The 18,996-nt window shown below is 39.1% G+C and overlaps 1 protein-coding gene across 2 annotated transcripts in view; it reads left to right on the top strand.

Annotated features, from left to right (window-relative positions):
* Positions 1 to 18,175, top strand: part of Canx (calnexin) — a 33,760-nt gene extending 15,585 nt beyond the window's left edge. For both annotated transcript variants that reach the window (XM_050158514.1, XM_050158513.1), the window contains 14 exons: positions 557 to 737; positions 1,854 to 1,927; positions 3,394 to 3,452; positions 4,839 to 4,980; positions 5,367 to 5,448; positions 6,315 to 6,507; positions 8,810 to 8,999; positions 10,620 to 10,733; positions 11,052 to 11,208; positions 12,716 to 12,931; positions 13,501 to 13,620; positions 14,766 to 14,886; positions 15,015 to 15,094; positions 16,349 to 18,175. In XM_050158514.1, coding sequence (XP_050014471.1) covers positions 564 to 737; positions 1,854 to 1,927; positions 3,394 to 3,452; positions 4,839 to 4,980; positions 5,367 to 5,448; positions 6,315 to 6,507; positions 8,810 to 8,999; positions 10,620 to 10,733; positions 11,052 to 11,208; positions 12,716 to 12,931; positions 13,501 to 13,620; positions 14,766 to 14,886; positions 15,015 to 15,094; positions 16,349 to 16,402 — 1,776 coding nt within the window. In that variant the 5' untranslated portion in view covers positions 557 to 563 and the 3' untranslated portion in view covers positions 16,403 to 18,175. The remainder of the gene's footprint in view (positions 1 to 556; positions 738 to 1,853; positions 1,928 to 3,393; positions 3,453 to 4,838; positions 4,981 to 5,366; positions 5,449 to 6,314; positions 6,508 to 8,809; positions 9,000 to 10,619; positions 10,734 to 11,051; positions 11,209 to 12,715; positions 12,932 to 13,500; positions 13,621 to 14,765; positions 14,887 to 15,014; positions 15,095 to 16,348) is intronic.
* Positions 18,176 to 18,996: the final 821 nt, after the last annotated feature.

Here is an 18,996-nt window from a genome sequence, read left to right as displayed (position 1 = left end):
AATGTAATGAAACTAGTTAATTTAATACCCTTGGTATTGTTTGACTTTGTATGTGAGAGAAAAGAGACAGGGTTTCACGTGATTCAGGCTGGCCTTGATTGAATTCAGGGTTTTCCTGCCTCAGCCATCAGAGTGTTAGTACATGTATGTACCAGAACATTCAGTTTGTATTGGTATAGTTAGATATGCTCGAGTTTTGCTTTTAATTAACTGATTTTAGGAAAATCCTTTCATCTCTCAGGGTTTACTCTCCCTTCCCCTGCAGCACACACATATACCTTTTTCCCCCCTTGTTTCTCCGTGTAACAGCCCTGACTGTCCTGGAATTTGCTTTATAGACCAGGTTGTCCTCAGACTCTCAGAGATCTGCCTGCCTCTGCCTTCCAAGTACTGGAATTAAAAAGGTGTGCGCCATCACACCCCGTTCACTTTTCCTTTTTTGTAGGTTGAAATACAGTATTTCTTTTAATTCTTTGATTTGAAACAAGGAGCAGGTGAAGTTTTTATGAAATTTAAAGTGGAAGACAACACATCTTACGTTCTGTTCTTTTTGCAGGTAGATCATGGAAGGGAAGTGGTTACTGTGTTTGCTACTGGTCCTTGGAACTGGAGCTGTTCAGGCTCATGATGGACATGATGATGACATGATTGATATTGAAGATGATCTTGATGATGTTATTGAAGAGGTAGAAGATTCAAAATCGAAATCGGATACCACCACTCCTCCAGCTCCAAAGGTTCGAAGTAGATCCTTTTTTTCCCTCTTTTTCCTTTTGGTATTTCGAGACAGTGTTTCTCTGTGTATCCCTGATAGTCTTGATAGATCAGGCTGGCCTTGAACTCAGAGACCCACCCGCCTCTGTTTGGTTTAAAGGGTTGGGCCACCACACCCTACTTGATCTTGACCTCTTCCTTTCTTCCTTTCCTTTCCTTTCCTTTCCTTTCCTTTCCTTTCCTTTCCTTTCCTTTCCTTTCCTTTCCTTTCCTTTTTCTTTATCTCTTGGTTTAAAAATCAAAAGAATAAATAAAATAAAGGAAGCCAGAGTCTATGAATATATAATTTAGTGGTAGAGTGCTTGCCTAGCATATGTAATGTAGTATGATATTTTTTGCTCTTTTGGGGGGGGCCCTGCCACCTAGCTTCCAAATGAATCACACGAGGAGTCTTATTCTCAGTTATAAACGCCTGACTTTAGCTTGGCTTGTTTCTTGCCAGCTTTCTTAACTTATCCCCTCAGTCTTTTGTTTCTGGGCTTTCCTATTCTCTTACTTATGTAAATCTTACTCTTATTCTGTGGATTGCTCTATAGCTGGATGGCTGGCCCCTGATGTTCTTCTCCTCTAGCTACTTCTCCAGCAAACTTCTAGTTGTCTCCTTCTGTATATTCTCTCTCTGCCTGCCAGCCCCGCCTATCCTTTCTCCTGCCTCGCTGTTGGCCATTCAGAGCTTTATTAGATTATCAGGTTTTTAGACAGGTAAAGTATCACAGCTAAACAGAGTTAAGCAAATGCAACATAAACAAAAGTAACACACCTTAACATAACCATATAACCCGATAATGTAAGACTCTGAATTTGATCCTCAGGAACTCCCATCCCCAAAAAGATTGTTTTCAAAAGATATTTGCTAAGCCTTCTAGCAACAGGGACAGCTGTGACAATTGAAATCAAACCAAGAGAGTACACTCTACAGAATGTTACTAAATGTTCCTCTCTTCAAACACAACATAGTCATCTTTTAGCTCTGGATGGTCTGGGATTTGTGGTCCTTCTGAAAGGCTGGGATTGCAGACTTGTGTCACGGTGCTTGGCTAAAAGGTTTTGGCTTTAATTACACTTTGTGTTTAACACAGGTCGCCTACAAAGCTCCAGTTCCAACAGGGGAGGTTTATTTTGCTGACTCCTTTGACAGAGGGTCTCTGTCGGGGTAAGTGTTTTCCTGGGGGTAAAAGTTTGAAAGGTGCATGGCTTGTAAATAAGAAAGATAATAGTGGGAAAGTTCCTGCTTCTTTTTAAGCAGTATTGGGGTTGAACCTAGTGTCATACGTGGGAGGCAAGAGAGATACAGCCTTAAAAATTGGGCCTCTGAGAATCCTGCCGAAGAGAGGAAGGATTGTAGGAACAAGAGGACTCAAGAATGTCACAAAACAAACAAACAAACAAAAACCCTTAGAACCCTAACCTCAGCATAGGAGCTCATAGAGACTGAATTGACAACCAGGGAGCCTTCATGGAACTGACCTAGACCCTCTGCACATATGTTACAGTTGTGTAGCTTGATCCTCTTGTGGAACTCCTAACAGTTAGACTGTCTCTAAGTCTTTTGCTGGCTTTTGGGACCCTACTCTTTATACTATGTTGCCTTGCTTAGCCTTAAATCAAGGGGAGGGAGATGTTTAGTCTTACCTTCAAATTAATATACTATGTTTTTGTTGATATCCATGGGAGATCCACCGTTTCCTGAATAGAAAAGCAGATGGGAAGCCGGGCAGTGGTGGCGCACGCCTTTAATCCCAGCACTTGGGAGGCAGAGGCAGGCAGATCTCTTTGAGTTCGAGACCACCCTGGTCTACAAGAGCTAGTTCCAGGACAGGCTCCAAAACCACAGAGAAACCCTGTCTTGGAAAAAAAAAAAAGTGAAAAGCAGATGGGAGGGATGGGGTGAGACTAGGAGGAGAGTAGATGTAAAGATTTTTTTGTTTTGTTTTGATTTTTGTTTTTCGAGACAGAGTTTCTCTGTGACTTTTGGAGCCTGTCCTGGAACTAGCTCTTGTAGACCAGGCTGGCCTCAAACTCATGGAGATCCGCCTGCCTCTGCCTCCCGAGTGCTGGGATTAAAGGCGTGCGCCACCACTGCCCGGCTGGGGTGTAAAGATTTTTGTGTTTTGTTTTTATTTTATTTATTTTATTTTTTGGCTTTTTGAGAGAAAGTTTCTCTTTGTAGCCCTATGTAGGCCTGACTGTCCTAAAACTTAACTCTGTAGACCTGACTGACCTTGGACTCACAGAGATCTGCCTGCTTCTGCTGGGATTAAAGTTGTGTGCTACCACCACATAGCCAAAACGTAAAATTTAAAATAAATGAATCAGGCCAGGGTGTAAAGTTTAAAATAATTTAAAATGAATTAATGAACAAATGAATATAAATAAGTGGGATATGGTTTGAACAGGCATGTCCAGTGGTACATCTGCAGTGTTGTACCTGAAAGTTGTCCTGGAACTTGGCCTCTTGTTACTTTCATTCCTGTTCTTCTACTCTATATTTCATTGTTTGGGAATTTTCTTTTTTCTCTTGAGCCCTGCTAAGTAGGCTAGATGGAATAGGAAAGATGTTACTTGAAACAGTACTTACTGTCACTTGAATTTTAACTCTGAGGTTTGGCTTAATTACAGGTGGATTTTATCTAAAGCCAAAAAAGATGACACTGATGATGAAATTGCCAAATACGATGGTGAGAATATATTCTAGATACAGTATGATATCAAAGTGGCATGTTGACTCCATGGCATCTCTCTTTTTAAAACATAGCATGTTTTTCAATTTTTGAGAATTTTATATGTGCGTGTAATGTATTGATCACACTCTTATGCCCCCCTCCTCCCAACTTAAAGTCCACTCTTTGCAATTTGTGTTGCACATATGCTCATGCTGGGGTTATCCTCTAGGTCCATGGCCTTAAGACTAATTCAAAAGATGCTTGGGGCTAGAGTTCAGCAATCAGGAGCATGTATTGCTTTCTAGAGCCATGTTTGGTTCCCATCACCTGTGTTAGTGGCTCACAACCACCTGTAACTCAAGCTCTGGGGATTGATTATAAACACTCTTCTGGCCTCCATGGGTATTCACATAATAGACACACGTACAAACAGAAATAAAAACAACATTTTGTTTTACTTTTAAAACTATTTTATCTCTGAGGTTAAAACACATTATTTTCCCTCTTTCCTTCCTCTAACCCTTCCCATGCACCCCACTACTCTCGTTCAAATTCATGGCCTTTATTTTTATTACATATTTTCCCCTAAGTATATAAATACAACCCGCTCATTTTGTATACAAAGGTATTTGCATGTATATGATTTCAGGGCTGACCACTTGGTAACTAATTTGGGAGCTGTTCCTAGGAAGACTATTTCTCCCACTCTCAACATTCTGAAATGGTTTATAGTTGTCTAAGAGTTTCCCTCTTGTGAACTGGCATGTCTATTGGTGTCCTCCTTGTTCAGGTTAAGACTTGGCTCAGTTCAAACCTTCTGTGTAGAGCAAGCTTTCTTCCAACTCATAGGTTTACATCTGCCTCCTAAGTTCTGTGATTAAAGGCTGTGCCTTTATTCATGTACAGCTGAAAAATTAATTATTTTTGAGACAGGGTTTCTCTCTGTGTTCTTAGCTGTCTTGGAACATGTTCTGTAGACCAGGCTGGCTTAAAACTCAATTCCTGCCTCTGCCTCCTAAGTCCTGAGAGTAAAAGCTTGTGCCATCTTGCCTTGCTGAAAATAGTTTAAAAAGGAGATACTTTCAGATTTTTTTCCTTAGGAATTAAACTATCTTTGTATCTGGCTTTGTATGTGATAGAAATAGACCTATTTAATTACCATGTTAGAAATGGAAGTTCTTCTTTAGGTATAATGAATAAGTTACAGTTATTTCCAAACTATGTGCTACCATTTGACAGATACACATGCACTCTATAGTAACTCAGCTTACAGGTAATTATAATGGTAAATAAACATTGATCATTGTGATACTTATAGGGCCTGGAATTTAGGTTATTACCATTTTAAAGACTTTAAATGGTATGGGTAACAGTGGAAAACCTTTTTGTATTGTCTTTTAGGAAAGTGGGAGGTAGATGAAATGAAGGACACAAAGCTTCCAGGTGATAAAGGACTTATACTGATGTCTCGGGCCAAGCATCATGCCATCTCTGCTAAACTGAACAAGCCCTTCCTGTTTGATACAAAGCCTCTCATTGTTCAGTAAGTTCAGTGCCTACTTGATAGTTTATTTAGAAACTGTAATCTCAGTTGATGATTTAAAACTTAACATACACTAAAAAACCCATGAATTGTTTACAATAGGAATTTTGTGTAAAGTTGAACATGTTGAGTGGTTTGTTTTTAACTGCTTTAGCAAGTTACTTCAAAGCAGCCTGATTGTTTACCCTCTTGATAGCAAGCAAATGTCTGGATTAATTTTTTTTTTTTTTTTAATGATTGGCCACGTGAAAACAGTAAAGGATCAAATCCTTTGTGTGGAGCTAATCATATGACCTGTGATAAAACATGACCAGGCTGGGGAGGAATCAATTAGGAAATTTTTTCAAAATGCCAAGGAAATTTTTTGCTTTTCTCTCTGAAACTAGGTATGAGGTTAATTTTCAGAATGGAATAGAGTGTGGTGGAGCCTATGTAAAGCTGCTTTCCAAGACCTCAGAACTCAACTTGGTAGGTACTCTGTCTGCTTATGTAAAATTTGTTTTAAGAGCTCAATGGTAGGGTAGGGACCTACCATAGGGTCCTGGGTTCAATTTCCATCACTTAAAAAAAAGAGAGAGAGAAAAGTTTGTAAGACCTCTGAAAATAAAGGCTGTTCTGCTGTTGAGCCATGGAAGCTTGATACTGATGGGCTTGTGACTTGAAAAGGTAACTGTTGAAGCTCTAGCTGTATTTTATCTCTGGTTTATTAACTGGAATCTTTAGGGTTTTTGTTTGTTTGTTTTGTGGTTTTATTTATTTTATTTTGACTTAGGATCTCACTGTGTATCCCTGGCGGGCTTGGAACTTGCTGTGTAGATATAGCAGGCCTTTTGAACTCTCCCAGAGATCCACCTGCCTCTTCCTTAGGGATTAAAGCCATGTCCTGGCAATTTTCTGTTTTCTCACACTTATTTCTTGTTTTTGAAAGAAACTTATATGCATGTAACTTTGTTTTTTTCAGCATTTTAATATTTGTGGTGATTACTAGTTTTTTTTTTTTTCATTTGTATCGAAACAAGTTCTGTAAAACCTTGAGGTTTTCTTTAATAGGCTAATTTGTATGGATTTTTTTTTAATGTTTTTAGTGCATTGGTGTTTTACCTGTATGAAGGTGTCAAATTACTGAGTTGGATTACAGACAGTTGTGAGATGCTATATGGGTGCTGGGAATTGAACCTGTCCTCTGGAGGAGCAGCCATTGCTCTTCACCCCTCAGCCCTCTCTCCAGCCCTTGTATGGAGTTCTATGATGAGAAAGTATTATATACTTTTCAAAGATTGCTTTTTGAGTTTTTTGACTAGAGTTATTAAACCACTCCACCTTTGTGTCTTAAGGATCAGTTCCACGACAAGACTCCCTATACTATTATGTTTGGTCCAGATAAATGTGGAGAGGACTACAAACTGCACTTCATCTTTCGCCACAAAAACCCCAAGACAGGTGTATATGAAGAAAAGCATGCTAAGAGGCCAGATGCAGATCTGAAGACCTATTTCACTGACAAGAAAACACATCTTTACACATTAAGTAAGAAAAACCAGCTGTTGGGAGTATAAGACATTGTGTACTTATCATCTGGTTAATGTGAAGTTTGCAGACTTGAAGACTACTGATGCTTACAATTAAGCCGTTTCTGTATAAAAGGTCTTTTGGAAAGACCCTGTCTATTACCTTCCAATGAACGTGGATAACAGACCATGTTCTCACTCACCAGGAAACTACTGAACTGCTTATGGGCTCAAAGGAGAATTTGATGGAGAGGAGAAAATGTATGGTGGCTGAGAAGGTCTCGATGTCATGTGTGTAAAATAACGTCCATGGTCACAGGTTTAGTGCAGAAAGAAAATATGTGCTAATACCAGGAATATGAAAGACTGTGCTGAGGGTCCTGGGCCAGTGTGCTGAGAAGGAAAAAAGTGAGGTCAGTTTTAGAGAGCTCCTTTCATAGGTACTAGCCAATTAAGACTGGAAGTTTCCAGTTGTACCTGAAGTTGCACTAGAACTACTACTGACTGAAAACTTCCTGAATTATTACATTAAAAATTACAATGAAATAGCTTTCCAATATTTATTACCTGTAGGTGAGCTAGTTTCTTTTTCATATGTAGTGTGTTGCATGTAAGCATTTGAACTGCAAAGTTGTAGAGCAGATTGTCTTCTGTTCCTTTATATAGCAATAGGAGTTAAGATTTCTTCACTACATCAGTCAACAAGTTATGATGTTTTTACAATCTGAGAAAAAAAAATTTTGTTTTTGGTGTTTGAGACAGTAATTTCCTGTGGATCCCAGGCTGTCCTTAAATTCAGAGATCCTCCTGCCTCTGCCTCCCAAATACTGCTCTTAACCACTGAGCCATTTTTCTGGATTCTATCAGTGAAGAAGACCTTTGTGGGTTGTGGTTGATTGTTTTCTTTCCAGCCCTAATGTGGGTTATTGGGATCTAATTGGGATTGTGTAGCAAGCGCCTTTTATATGCTGATATGCCATTTCACCAGCCCTTCCTTCCTTCCTTCCTTCCTTCCTTCCTTCCTTCCTTCCTTCCTTCCTTCCTTCCTTCCTTTTCTTTCTTTTTGTTGTGGTTGTTTTGAGACTGTGTCTCACTGTGTAGCTCTAGCTATCTGGGAACTTATTATGTAGACCAGCCTGCCCTCAGACTCACAGAGATCAGATGTCTCTGCCTCCCAAATGTTAGGATTAAAGGCACATGCCATTACACCTGGCCATTGTTTTTGGTTGTTGCTCAGGCTGACCTCAGACTTCCTGGGTAGCTGAGAATGACTTTGACCCTGCTCCTATCACCCAGGTACTAAGATCATAGGAGTGTGCCACCATGCCCAACAAGGTTTTTTTTTTTTTTTTTTTTTGAGACAGAGTCTTGCTACATAACCTATCCTATCCTCAAACCTGGGTTGTGTAGCATGTGCTGGTCTTAGAGAAATGCACTACCACATCTGACGTGGTGTCATAAATTTTCCAACTTTTTAAGTTTTATGTATATGAGTGTTTTGCCTGTGTGTATGTATGTACATCATGTGCGTCCTGTGCTGTCAGAGCTCAAAAGAGGGTGTTGACTAGACCTAGAACTGAAGTTACAGATGGTTGTGAGCTACCTTACTATGTGAGTGTCATGAACCAAACCTGGGTCCTTTGGAAGAGCAACCAAAATTTTTATCCACTAAACAATCTCTCCAGCCCCTTACTTATTTTTAATTATCATTTATGTGTATGGGTGTTTTTCTTAAATGCATGTTTATGCACCATATGTGTGCTTAGTGCCCATAGAAACCAGAAAATGTTGTCATATCCTTTGCTACTGAAGTTATAGAAGTTTGTGAGCAGCCATGTAGATATTGGGATTGAACGCTGGTCCACTGGTAGAGCAGTAAGAGCTCTCTTAACCACTGAACTATTAATCCAGCTCCTTTAACTATCTTAATAGTTAAATAATAATAATAATTACTATTATTAAATTGATAAATACTATTATTATTAAATAGTTTGGCAACTATTTGATAGCTCCAGGGTAAGAATGCTTGTCTAGTGTGTACAAGACCGTAGGGTTGATCCTCCAGATTGGAGGGAAAAAAATACCTTATTAAATTATCATTTGTAATTTCTAGGACCCCAAGAAAATGGCATTTAGGCCTCCAGGCTCTTAAGAACTAGGCTTTGTTGACTGACACTCTGACCCCAGTACCCTGAGCTCTTTGTCCATGACTACTCACTGGTTCTTTCTCTAGAAAACATGATCTGTTGTGTTGGATTGATGGAAATGTTGGGATGAGTGGTTAAGTCAATATTTTTAATTGCATTTAAACTTCTTTTCAGTCTTGAACCCAGACAATAGTTTTGAAATATTAGTTGACCAGTCTGTTGTGAACAGTGGAAATCTGCTAAATGACATGACTCCTGCTGTAAACCCTTCACGTGAAATTGAGGACCCAGAAGACCGGAAGCCTGCGGACTGGGATGAAAGGGCCAAAATACCAGATCCAGATGCTGTCAAGCCAGATGACTGGTAAATCTTGACGTTCCATCATTGAGTATTAGCAAATATTATGTGTATTCCACATAGCTTGAACATCTAAATGTTGGTTGAATGAAATCTGGTTGTTTCTGTAATCTGAGTATTCAGGAGGCTAAGACAAAAGATATTGTAAGGTAAAGCTGTAGTTGTCGAGCAGTGGCAGAGAGAGAACGAAACACAATATACAATAAACCCATGTAGGAGTTTATTGAGGGAGGTGAAGGGAGTGTGACAGTCAACTAGGAATGGCGAGTAAGAGTGAGGGGCAGGTGGAAATTGCTTGTAAGGGACCCTTTTTGCATGCATACAGATACCTATGCAGCCACATGGCGTGGCCACGCAATGCATGACAGCTGTAAGGCCCCTGGGTTAGGTATTTGCCTGAATGCCAGTGGACACATCCTGCATACTGACAGAAGGCGGGCCAGTATAATGCCTGGATCCTAACAGAAGCTAGTTTGAGCTACAAAGTAAGACCTTGTGTCCATTGCAAGAAGAGAAGGGGGAATTTATGCAATATTATAGGGGAGAAGAGTACCAATTACTGTGGCGGGAAAGAACCCAGTAGTGATAATATAAATTATCTCTCACCATTTTATAAACTACAGGATGCTAAAACTGTTGTGGTTTCTTTGCACTGACAGTGTTGGCTTGTGGCAGTGTCTTGATCCAGCCATTTCAGTGCTTCTTTCTTACTGGTTTTTATTGATTTTTTTTTTTTTTTTTTTTTTTTTTCCCCCCCCGAGACAGGGTTTCTCTGTGGTTTTGGAGCCTGTCCTGGAACTAGCTCTGTAGACCAGGCTGGTCTCGAACTCACAGAGATCCGCCTGCCTCTGCTGGGATTAAAGGCGTGCGCCACCATTTATTGAGTTCTTGTGCTAGGGATTGAACCCAGGGTCTTCACATACTTACTAAATGTGCTGTGTTACTGGGTGATACTCCACTACATCCACATTTAAAGCTAATATTCTGAATTTTTTAATTGATATTTTCTTTTTATGTACATTGATGTTTTGCCTATTTGAAGGTATCAGGTTCCCTAGAATTGAAGATACAATTGAAGATACAGACAGTTTTGAGCTGCTTTGTGGGTGTTGGGAATTGAACCTGGGTCCTCTGGAAAAACAGCCAGTGTTCTTAACCAGTGAGCCATCTCTGCAGCACTCATGTTTTTTGTTTTTTCGGTATTTTGGGTTTGTTTGTTTAATAAAAATATTTCTTGAAATTTATTTTTGAGCCAGAATCTTATCATATAACCCTAGCTGACCTGGAACCTATATAGACCAGGGTGGCCTCAAACTAAGAGGGATCTATCTGCCTCCCAAGTGCTTGAATATAGGTGTGCACAACCACACCCAGGTAATTTTAAATTTGTGTTTATTTGTATGTTGAGCATCTTTTCCTCTGACTCTTGATTATTCCTATAGTTTCAGTAAAGAAATGTGTACATGATCCTTGGCTGCTGTTTTCAGTTGAGTTTCAGTAGGTTCAGATACATGATTTACAAATATTTTCTAGGTTAAATTAGTTTAGTTTTCTAAGAGACAACATTGACTGCTTTGCTTCTGTGGCCAGTGTTGTCATAGCTGGTGTTTTCTGTTATTGTTTAAGGGATGAAGATGCCCCTGCTAAAATTCCAGATGAAGAGGCCACAAAGCCTGAAGGCTGGCTAGATGATGAGTCTGACTATATCCCAGACCCCGATGCGGAAAAACCAGAGGATTGGTGAGCATTTGAGTTTGCTTTTAGAATTACCTGTTGTTTTGTTTTAAATTAAAAGCAATAGCTATGGATGTGATGTTGTAAACCTTTGATCGCAGCACTGGGGAGGCAGAGGCAGTCAGATATCTATGAGATTTGAGGCCAGCTTGGCCTATAAAGTCAGTTCCAGGACAGCCAGAGTTGTCTGTTATACATAGAAACCTTCTGTCTTGGAAAAACACGAGTAAATAAATAAAATAATAAATGCTTGTGTGCACATGCACACACACACACACACACACACGGAAGCACTTCACTTGTAACTTGTTTGTACCTCCACAGGGATGAGGATATGGATGGAGAGTGGGAGGCTCCTCAGATTGCCAACCCGAAATGTGAGTCAGCCCCTGGGTGTGGTGTCTGGAAACGACCTATGATTGACAACCCCAATTATAAGGGTAAATGGAAACCTCCCATGATTGACAATCCTAACTACCAGGTTTGTGCCTCTTGATGATTTAGTTGTTTTATTAATTTGTTTCTGTCTGGGTAGAAGCTTGAACAGTAGTGAAGGTAGCAGGTTTGATGACTGTATTCAAGATGCTGAATCAAGAAGAGAAAGTAAATATAAGAGACAGTTGGATAATAGGCTAAACATAAAACCTAAAACAGCATCGAAAAGTGTTCACAATTTCTATGAAAGTAGAAGCCAAGCAGAGGTGGTGCATGCCTTTAATGCCTTTAATCCCAGCATTTGGGAAGGCAGAAGCAGAAACCTTGCCTCAAAAAACTATAAACAAACAAACGAACGAATGAATGAATAAGTGTGGGGTAGAAGAACTTACATGTCCTATTGTCAAGTTTCAGGGTTGTTTCAGCCACAGGATCCAGATGTTAGATTGGCTATAAGAGAATTGTAATGGGTGTTGGATCGTACTATGTAAAGTCAGCCCATTGCTTGGTCTCATTGGTTTTCCTCACCTGCCAAAAGACAGGTGCACGTGAAGTGATTGGAATATGTATCGTGCAGTTGTGAAGCCCCAGTTGTATTCTGGGAATGTATCTATTCAGATCTTTATTTGGCTTCAGTTTCCAAGCAAAGAAAACTATAATCATTCATTTCCACTTAGACTTTAAGATGTAAGGTATAGCTAGCTAAATCTGTATACATGTACTGTGTGTGCTTTTTTATTGTAAAATGGTTTTAGTTGTACATTTAGATAACCAAGATGAAATAAAAATTGTACTTCGGCTTGCCATTTAGATGGTTGGATATGTCAATACATTCCTATAATTCTAACACTTGGTTATTGGTATGAGGACCAGGAGTTGAAGGTTAACTTCAGCTATAATTAAGAGAATCAGGAGTAGTTTGATGCTGTCCTGGGCTTTGTGAAACCTTATTTAACAAAACCAAACCAAGTTGATATTTAACAATTCTGTAGACAGCCACCTAGTGGGTTGTTTTGTTGAGGATTAGTATTGAGAGTGAATCCGGCGTCTCATGCATGCTAGGCAAGCCCTGTACCTCTGAACCACATCCCTAGCCATCACTGAGAGTCATCACAGCTAAAACCATTGTTACACATGTGTCGGGATATTTGTAGTCAGTACTTTTTTAGTTATTATTTAGAGGTAAATTACAGTTGAAGTCTATAAGTTTTATTTAAATCACCTCTGGGAAACGGCTTTACTGACTACGCTCCACCAACACTTGATAGGGTGGAGTGGGCTGCACAGAGCCACCATGGGTTGGTTCAGAACAAGATCTGGAGGTTTGAAATTGAGTTAAGTGGAATCCAGAAATCAGAGTATAAAAACATCATTAGCGTTTATTGTTCTGCTGTCTGTTTAAATTTGATAAAGTTAATAGTTATCTCTCTCCATTGAACATGTAAAATGAGTCTTACAGATTTTCTTTTTTATTTTTATCTGAGATGATGTTTTGAAACTTCTTTTTTCTCCCCCCACCCCCTCCCCCCCAAAAAAAAAACCCCAAAAACTAGGGAGTCTGGAAACCAAGGAAAATACCAAATCCAGATTTCTTTGAAGACCTGGAACCTTTTAAGATGACTCCTTTCAGTGCTATTGGCTTGGAGCTCTGGTCCATGACTTCCGACATTTTTTTTGACAACTTTATTATCAGTGGTGACCGCAGAGTAGTTGACGATTGGGCCAATGATGGATGGGGCCTGAAGAAAGCTGCTGATGGGGCTGCTGAGGTCAGTGAGTGTTTATTACTGTACATTTGTATCTGCTTCTGGGGGAACTGATCGCTTGGTGAAAAGCAGGGTTTTCTGTTTGTTGTTTGTTTTTTTTTTTTTTTTTTTTTAGTATTTAGACCTGATTCTATTAGTCTCATATTCTGGCTTTAGAGTCCTGTATGTGTGTGCAGTGTGTGTGCTTGCGTGTTTACCATTTAAGTATGCTTTAATGCATTAACATTGCTGAATCTTTGTTTACCCCTTGTATGAAATTTTCAAGTATTTTAAGGATTTGAAGGGCCAAAGAGCTGGTATGAAGACATTATATTCTTTATCTCTGTTTCCTGAGTAAGGGACCTTTTTGCAGTTATTACAAGCCTTTTGCTGTGTCTATGAAGGTGAAACCTCATGATGGCAAGACAGGAAAATGGGGGCTTTTTTCTATTTTCCTTATGTGTATCTTAGTTTGACTTTGAAAAGGAAACAACTTAAGTTGTACACCATGCCTTGAGTAAACATGGAACAATCAGTCTAGCCTGTATTTGGTATCAAAAGCCAGTTTTCTGAATTATTGTTTTGTTTTTCAGCCAGGTGTAGTGGGACAGATGCTGGAGGCAGCTGAAGAACGTCCATGGCTCTGGGTGGTCTACATTCTGACTGTAGCTTTGCCAGTGTTCCTTGTGATCCTCTTCTGCTGTTCTGGAAAGGTAGGATGCCTCCTTAGAGCTACTTTTAGAATGAGCTCTTTTGATGTTAATGAAAATAACTAACATTGTATTAACTGAGATTTTCTTTAGTAGCTGTTTGATAAGTACTTGATTATTATTTTGCATTGACTTTTTTTTTTTTTAAACAAGTTTACTTTTGGGTTTGAGCCATGGGAGGTAACACTTCTATCTCTGCCAGACTTCAAAGGAGGCTGTTCTAGCACAGGTCCTCTGACCACCTTAAATTAAGAGTAAAAAAACGTAAAATAGAAACCTTTATTTAAAATTATTTAAAACCCTTAAATGTGACAAACAACAGCATTCAACTCAAAATAGCACCCTACTAATGGAGTGAGCATTTTATTCTGCACAATCAGGACATATCGGCAAACCTGGGATAGGATGTAGGGACACTGGGCAGAGCTGGTACCTAGCCCTCCTTGCCTGGCTCTCCTCTCTAGCAAGTAGACCATGGTTGTATTGACTTGTAAATCCTTAGCCACCATTTCTCAGTGTGCATTGTGCTCAGATGACAGGGTTTGTCACTCTGTTCTACTGTTCTTAATGTTTCTTTTAGAGAAAAAAGGAACAACTTAGATATGAGATCAGCCATTTGGGCACAAGTCAGTTTTTCTCCTGATGTTATTTTATTCTTACCTTTTGTTATTTGACCTGTGGTTATTCATGCATCTCTCCTGTGCTTTCACTCTCTCAAAGCAATACTTCTTTAAACTGTACATGCAGATTTTAAAGCTTCAGTGTTTTTCTTATTCAGACCGTGTTACACACTGTCTTGTAACTTAGAATTGGACCTGCGTATATGGCACTCTGTCAGATTCAAAGGTCTTTTTCCAACCTTACCTTCACCACTCTTGGGAGTATCTGTGTCTGAGTCAGCTTGACAAGCTTGGCCTGGACTTCCTGCCTGAACCTTTATTCTTATTATTTTATTTTGGTACCGCTCTCGCTCTGCTTCCCTCATTTTCCCTCCCATAAAAAAATGAATTAGAATTATATCTTTCACATTTCTGCATATCTACCCTGTCCACAGCCTTGGACACATTTTACCCACAGACATTTAGGAGTTGAGGGGTAATACGTTTGTGACATCATAAACATGGTTCTTGCACTTGGTAACATTTCAGAAACAGTCCAGTGCTATGGAGTACAAGAAGACGGATGCGCCCCAGCCAGATGTGAAGGAGGAAGAAGGGAAGGAAGAAGAGAAGAACAAGGGGGATGAAGAGGAAGAAGATGAGAAACTTGGTGAGTGGTGCTGAGAACTCTATTCTAAATCCTGACTAACAACATGTTACAGGAAAGATTGTTTTTATGCTCATCGTTGTCAACGCCAGATGTGAAGGTTTGTTCAATTGTTTTATTTTCTGTCTTAGAAGAGAAACAGAAAAGTGATGCTGAAGAAGATGGTGGCAGTGGCAGTCAAGATGAGGAAGATAGAAAACCTACAGCAGAGGTAAAGGGGGCTAATACATTACTCCAGCCATCTAAGCTGAGAGTATATTTATTTATTTATTTATTTATTTATTTATTTATTTATTTATTATATATACAACATTCCTTCCATGTATGCTTGCATGCCAGAAGAGGGCATCAGATCTCATTACAGATGGTTGTGAGCCACCTTGTGGTTGCTGGGAATTGAACTCAGGACCTTTGGTAGAGTAGTCAGTGCTCTTAACCTCTGAGCCATCTCTCCAGCCCGAGAGTATATTTATTAAATGGGTTTTTTAAAAATTAGTGTGGGGTGTGTGTGTGAGTGCACATGCTTGAAGATGCCAGAGGATTTTATTTGATCTCAAAAGGTATTTTTCTGTGTGGAAACTTTTATTTATTTATTTGTTTGTGATATGTGGAAGTTGGGAAAGAAAAATATGCTTTCTGAGAGGGGAGTATTGAGTTTAACAGTTCTGTGACATTTATGTCTCCTCGGTGTCTTCTCAAAGGTATTTCTTGCATACCACTACGTTTTAAACTTTTTGAGATAGGGTTTCATATAGCCCATGCTGACATTGAACTCCTTAGTCAAGGATAATACTGAACCTTTCTGCCTTCATACCTGGTATTATAGGTGCATGTTCCACCCTACTTATTTTTTTTTTAAAAGATTTATTTATTATATATACAACATTCCTTCCATGTATGCTTGCATGCCAGAAGAGGGCATCAGATCTCATTACAGATGGTTGTGAGCCACCCTGTGGTTGCTGGGAATTGAACTCAGGACCTTTGGTAGAGTAGTCAGTGCTCTTAACCTCTGAGCCATCTCTCCAGCCCCCCACCCTACTTATTTTATGTGGCACTGTAGGTGCTCTTGAGAGCACCTGGGTTCAGTTGTTGGCACTCACATAATGGCTTACAACTGTCTGTGTAACTCTACTCCCAAGGGAATCTAGTGCCCTCTTCTGTCTCCAAGGGTACCAGGTATGCAGTGTGGGTACACATCCAGGCAAATACTCATAAAATAAAAATAAATAATGCCCCTCCCAAATGAAAGAAAATGTTGATAGGTTTGAGGAAAGTCCATGCTTTTGGAAAAAAGAATAAAATTGGATGCCTGTAATCCAACTACCAAAAACAATATACTTTTAAAACAATATACTGTTTTTCCCCCAATTATGAGTTAAATGGTTATGGTAGTTTGGCAAGAAGTTTGTTTTCTTAAATATGCTAATTATATGGTGAACTTCTCTTCTTTTCATCTAAATAGGAGGATGAAATTTTGAACAGATCACCAAGAAACAGAAAGCCACGAAGAGAGTGAAACAATCTTAAGAACTTGATCTGTGATTTCCTCCCTCCCTTCCCCCTGCAAGTATGGTCCTAGGAGAGGGCCTGGTATACCTTAGGTGGGAACCCAGAAAACCTCAAGACGCCACCATCTACAGGTTCCAGTGGATACTAGTCTGTAATTTTAAACACCTAGCAGTAAACAATTGCAGTTGTAAAGGACCCTATTTCTGTAGAAAAGAACATTTAACATAATAATGGTTGTGAAATGTAACATGAAGCAACTAACTTGTGTTTTTGTTTTGATGTTTTTAAAATCTTTGGGTTCTCCCCCACCTCCTTTGTTCCTTTGTTTTCTTTTTTCTGGGTTTTTTTTTTTTTTTGATAGAATTTTTGCCAGTTTAAAATCTTGGCTTAATTTAATATATTAATCTGTTCATGCAGAAATAACACCAACATTAGGAATGCTAGGGGGAATGAATTGCAGTTTTTATAACAATTTTTTTTAAGTTTGGTATTAAAACATTCATGTGTCTCTCTGTCCCTAAAATTGTAATCACGTTCAAATGCAGTCATTTGTGATTATAATCTTGTTCTGTGTGCTTCCATTGCTTAAGTCCTCCTAAGGATATAAGAGAAGAATTGGATGGAAGCCCAAATTTATATTAAAGTTCCCTTTGAGTTGTATTGAATAGACCCAAAAAGAACTAAAAGGAGATTTTTCACTTGGTGTTTGGTCAGATCATAAAGTGCAGTGTTGTGTTGTCCTTGGGACTGCTCCATTCACAGACAGCTTTGCAGAGGAGAGGAGCTAGCTTAATGCAGCAGTTCACACTGCACTTCCCACACAGGAGGCCAGACAGCGCTTGACCTCTGGAACTCAAGGCTTTTTAAGGAATGCTGGTTGTGCCTCAGTAGACAATTTCATCACTTGTTCCACTGTGTTGACACTGTTTTACTCACGGGTCTCCTCAGTCCCCAGCTTTCTCTGCTATGCATTTTCTTCACAGTGCAGCTTGCAGTCCGTTGCTGAAAATTATAAGCTCTGCATAGTGTTACCTTTACTTATCTGTTTCTTATTTTAAGCAGGCCCATACCTTTCCAGGGTCCAACTACAGGATAGATTACAGACTTCATTAGCGTCTATTTCTTTTACTCTGTGTAGACTTTAGAAAGTCTAATCCAGAGGTGGGCCAATTCAGAATTAACTGTAATTGAACATAGGCTAAAAGTGTTTATGGGAGAATTGACACATAGCATGAGTTATTTGACTTTTGTAGGATATTTAAAATCTTTTGCAGTTCATGTAACAGTTGTGTCTTAAAATTCACACAATAAAGCAGTCCTGTTCAAAATTTTTTTTATTGTGGCTTGAAGAATTTTTTAAAGTGAATTTAGAATTGTTTTTCATGTGGAATCAGATGGGTGCTAGAAGAGCCTCTCCTGCATCACTGGTGTGATGATAATATCATTGTACCACACTGAGATGTATTCAGAAACAGATGTTTCAAGTTTATTCTTTCTCCAGAGGCGTTCCCATTGTACCGATGATACTGTTCCTTGCACTGAATATGTATAAACACTCCACAGTGTTTATATTGGGGAGATACTGGGAAAGAAAATATATTTGTAATGGATGGAGGCTGTGTTATTTGTTGTCTTTTTTAAACACTGGTTGATTTTATTTCTTTTGAGGCTGTTCAGTGCTTTATCCCCATCTGTTGTTTGTGGTCACGGTACCATAGCTATGTAGCAGATGTTACCAAATTGTATAGAGTGAAATAAACAGTTACTAGCAAGAAATGAACACATGTCTGCAGGTTTCTCTTTGAAGCAAACATGGCAATGATTGCTTTTTAGAAATCTGTTTATCTGTTTAGTCATTCCGCATTGACATGTTGTTTCATGCCTACTTTATTTCACCCAGGCTGTAAAATGACAGATTTTTTTATATCATTGGTGGTGTCATTGCCTTTCTGGGATCCTCTTCCTCCTTAAATGTCTGACATATTAATGAATGACCAGCAGTCATCTTACAAAAAACTTACTGGACTGGTTTTATAGCTCAGTAGGTAGAACTGTCAAGCATGCGCAAAGCGCCGTAGGTTTTCTTCTCTGGCACTGAATAAAAATAATAATAATAAACTCTTACATTCTGATATTCTATGCTGGATTCCTTGTTGCGTTGTTGTGAAATGCCCACTCCTCCAGCTGTGGTCTTCCATTTCTTGTCCACAAAGTACTCTTCACTTTTAGATTGTCGTGTTACTACTACATGGTGTTACATTAAAGCCCTGTGTTAAGTCTGCTTTTGACTGGACTTTATGATAACTTTAGATGTGTTTTACTGTTTGAATAATGGTTTGATCTTTTTGTTGGCTACTATAGAAGAGTTTGGTTCAGTCTTGTATTTAACTTCCTCTGTCCAGTAATGGTTTAGTCATATCATTGTGTAAAATGGACAACAGCTCAAACAGGGAGCCTTTTCTTTTTTCTTTCAGTGCTGGGATTTGAACTGCTGTGTTACCATTAAACTACACCCTCTCCTTCTAAGATAATAATTTTTAAGATGATGGAAACTATTTGAATGTTTTTATAAAAAAAAATAATCTTTGTGCCAGTTTGGCA

The sequence above is a fragment of the Alexandromys fortis genome, unplaced genomic scaffold (genome assembly GCF_014885135.2).
Source record: "Alexandromys fortis isolate MF-2015 unplaced genomic scaffold, M_Fortis_MF-2015_v1.1 scaffold_99, whole genome shotgun sequence".
Taxonomy (NCBI): domain Eukaryota; kingdom Metazoa; phylum Chordata; class Mammalia; order Rodentia; family Cricetidae; genus Alexandromys; species Alexandromys fortis.
Note: the sequence above shows the minus strand (reverse complement) of the source record. Positions and strands in the feature narration are given on the sequence as shown.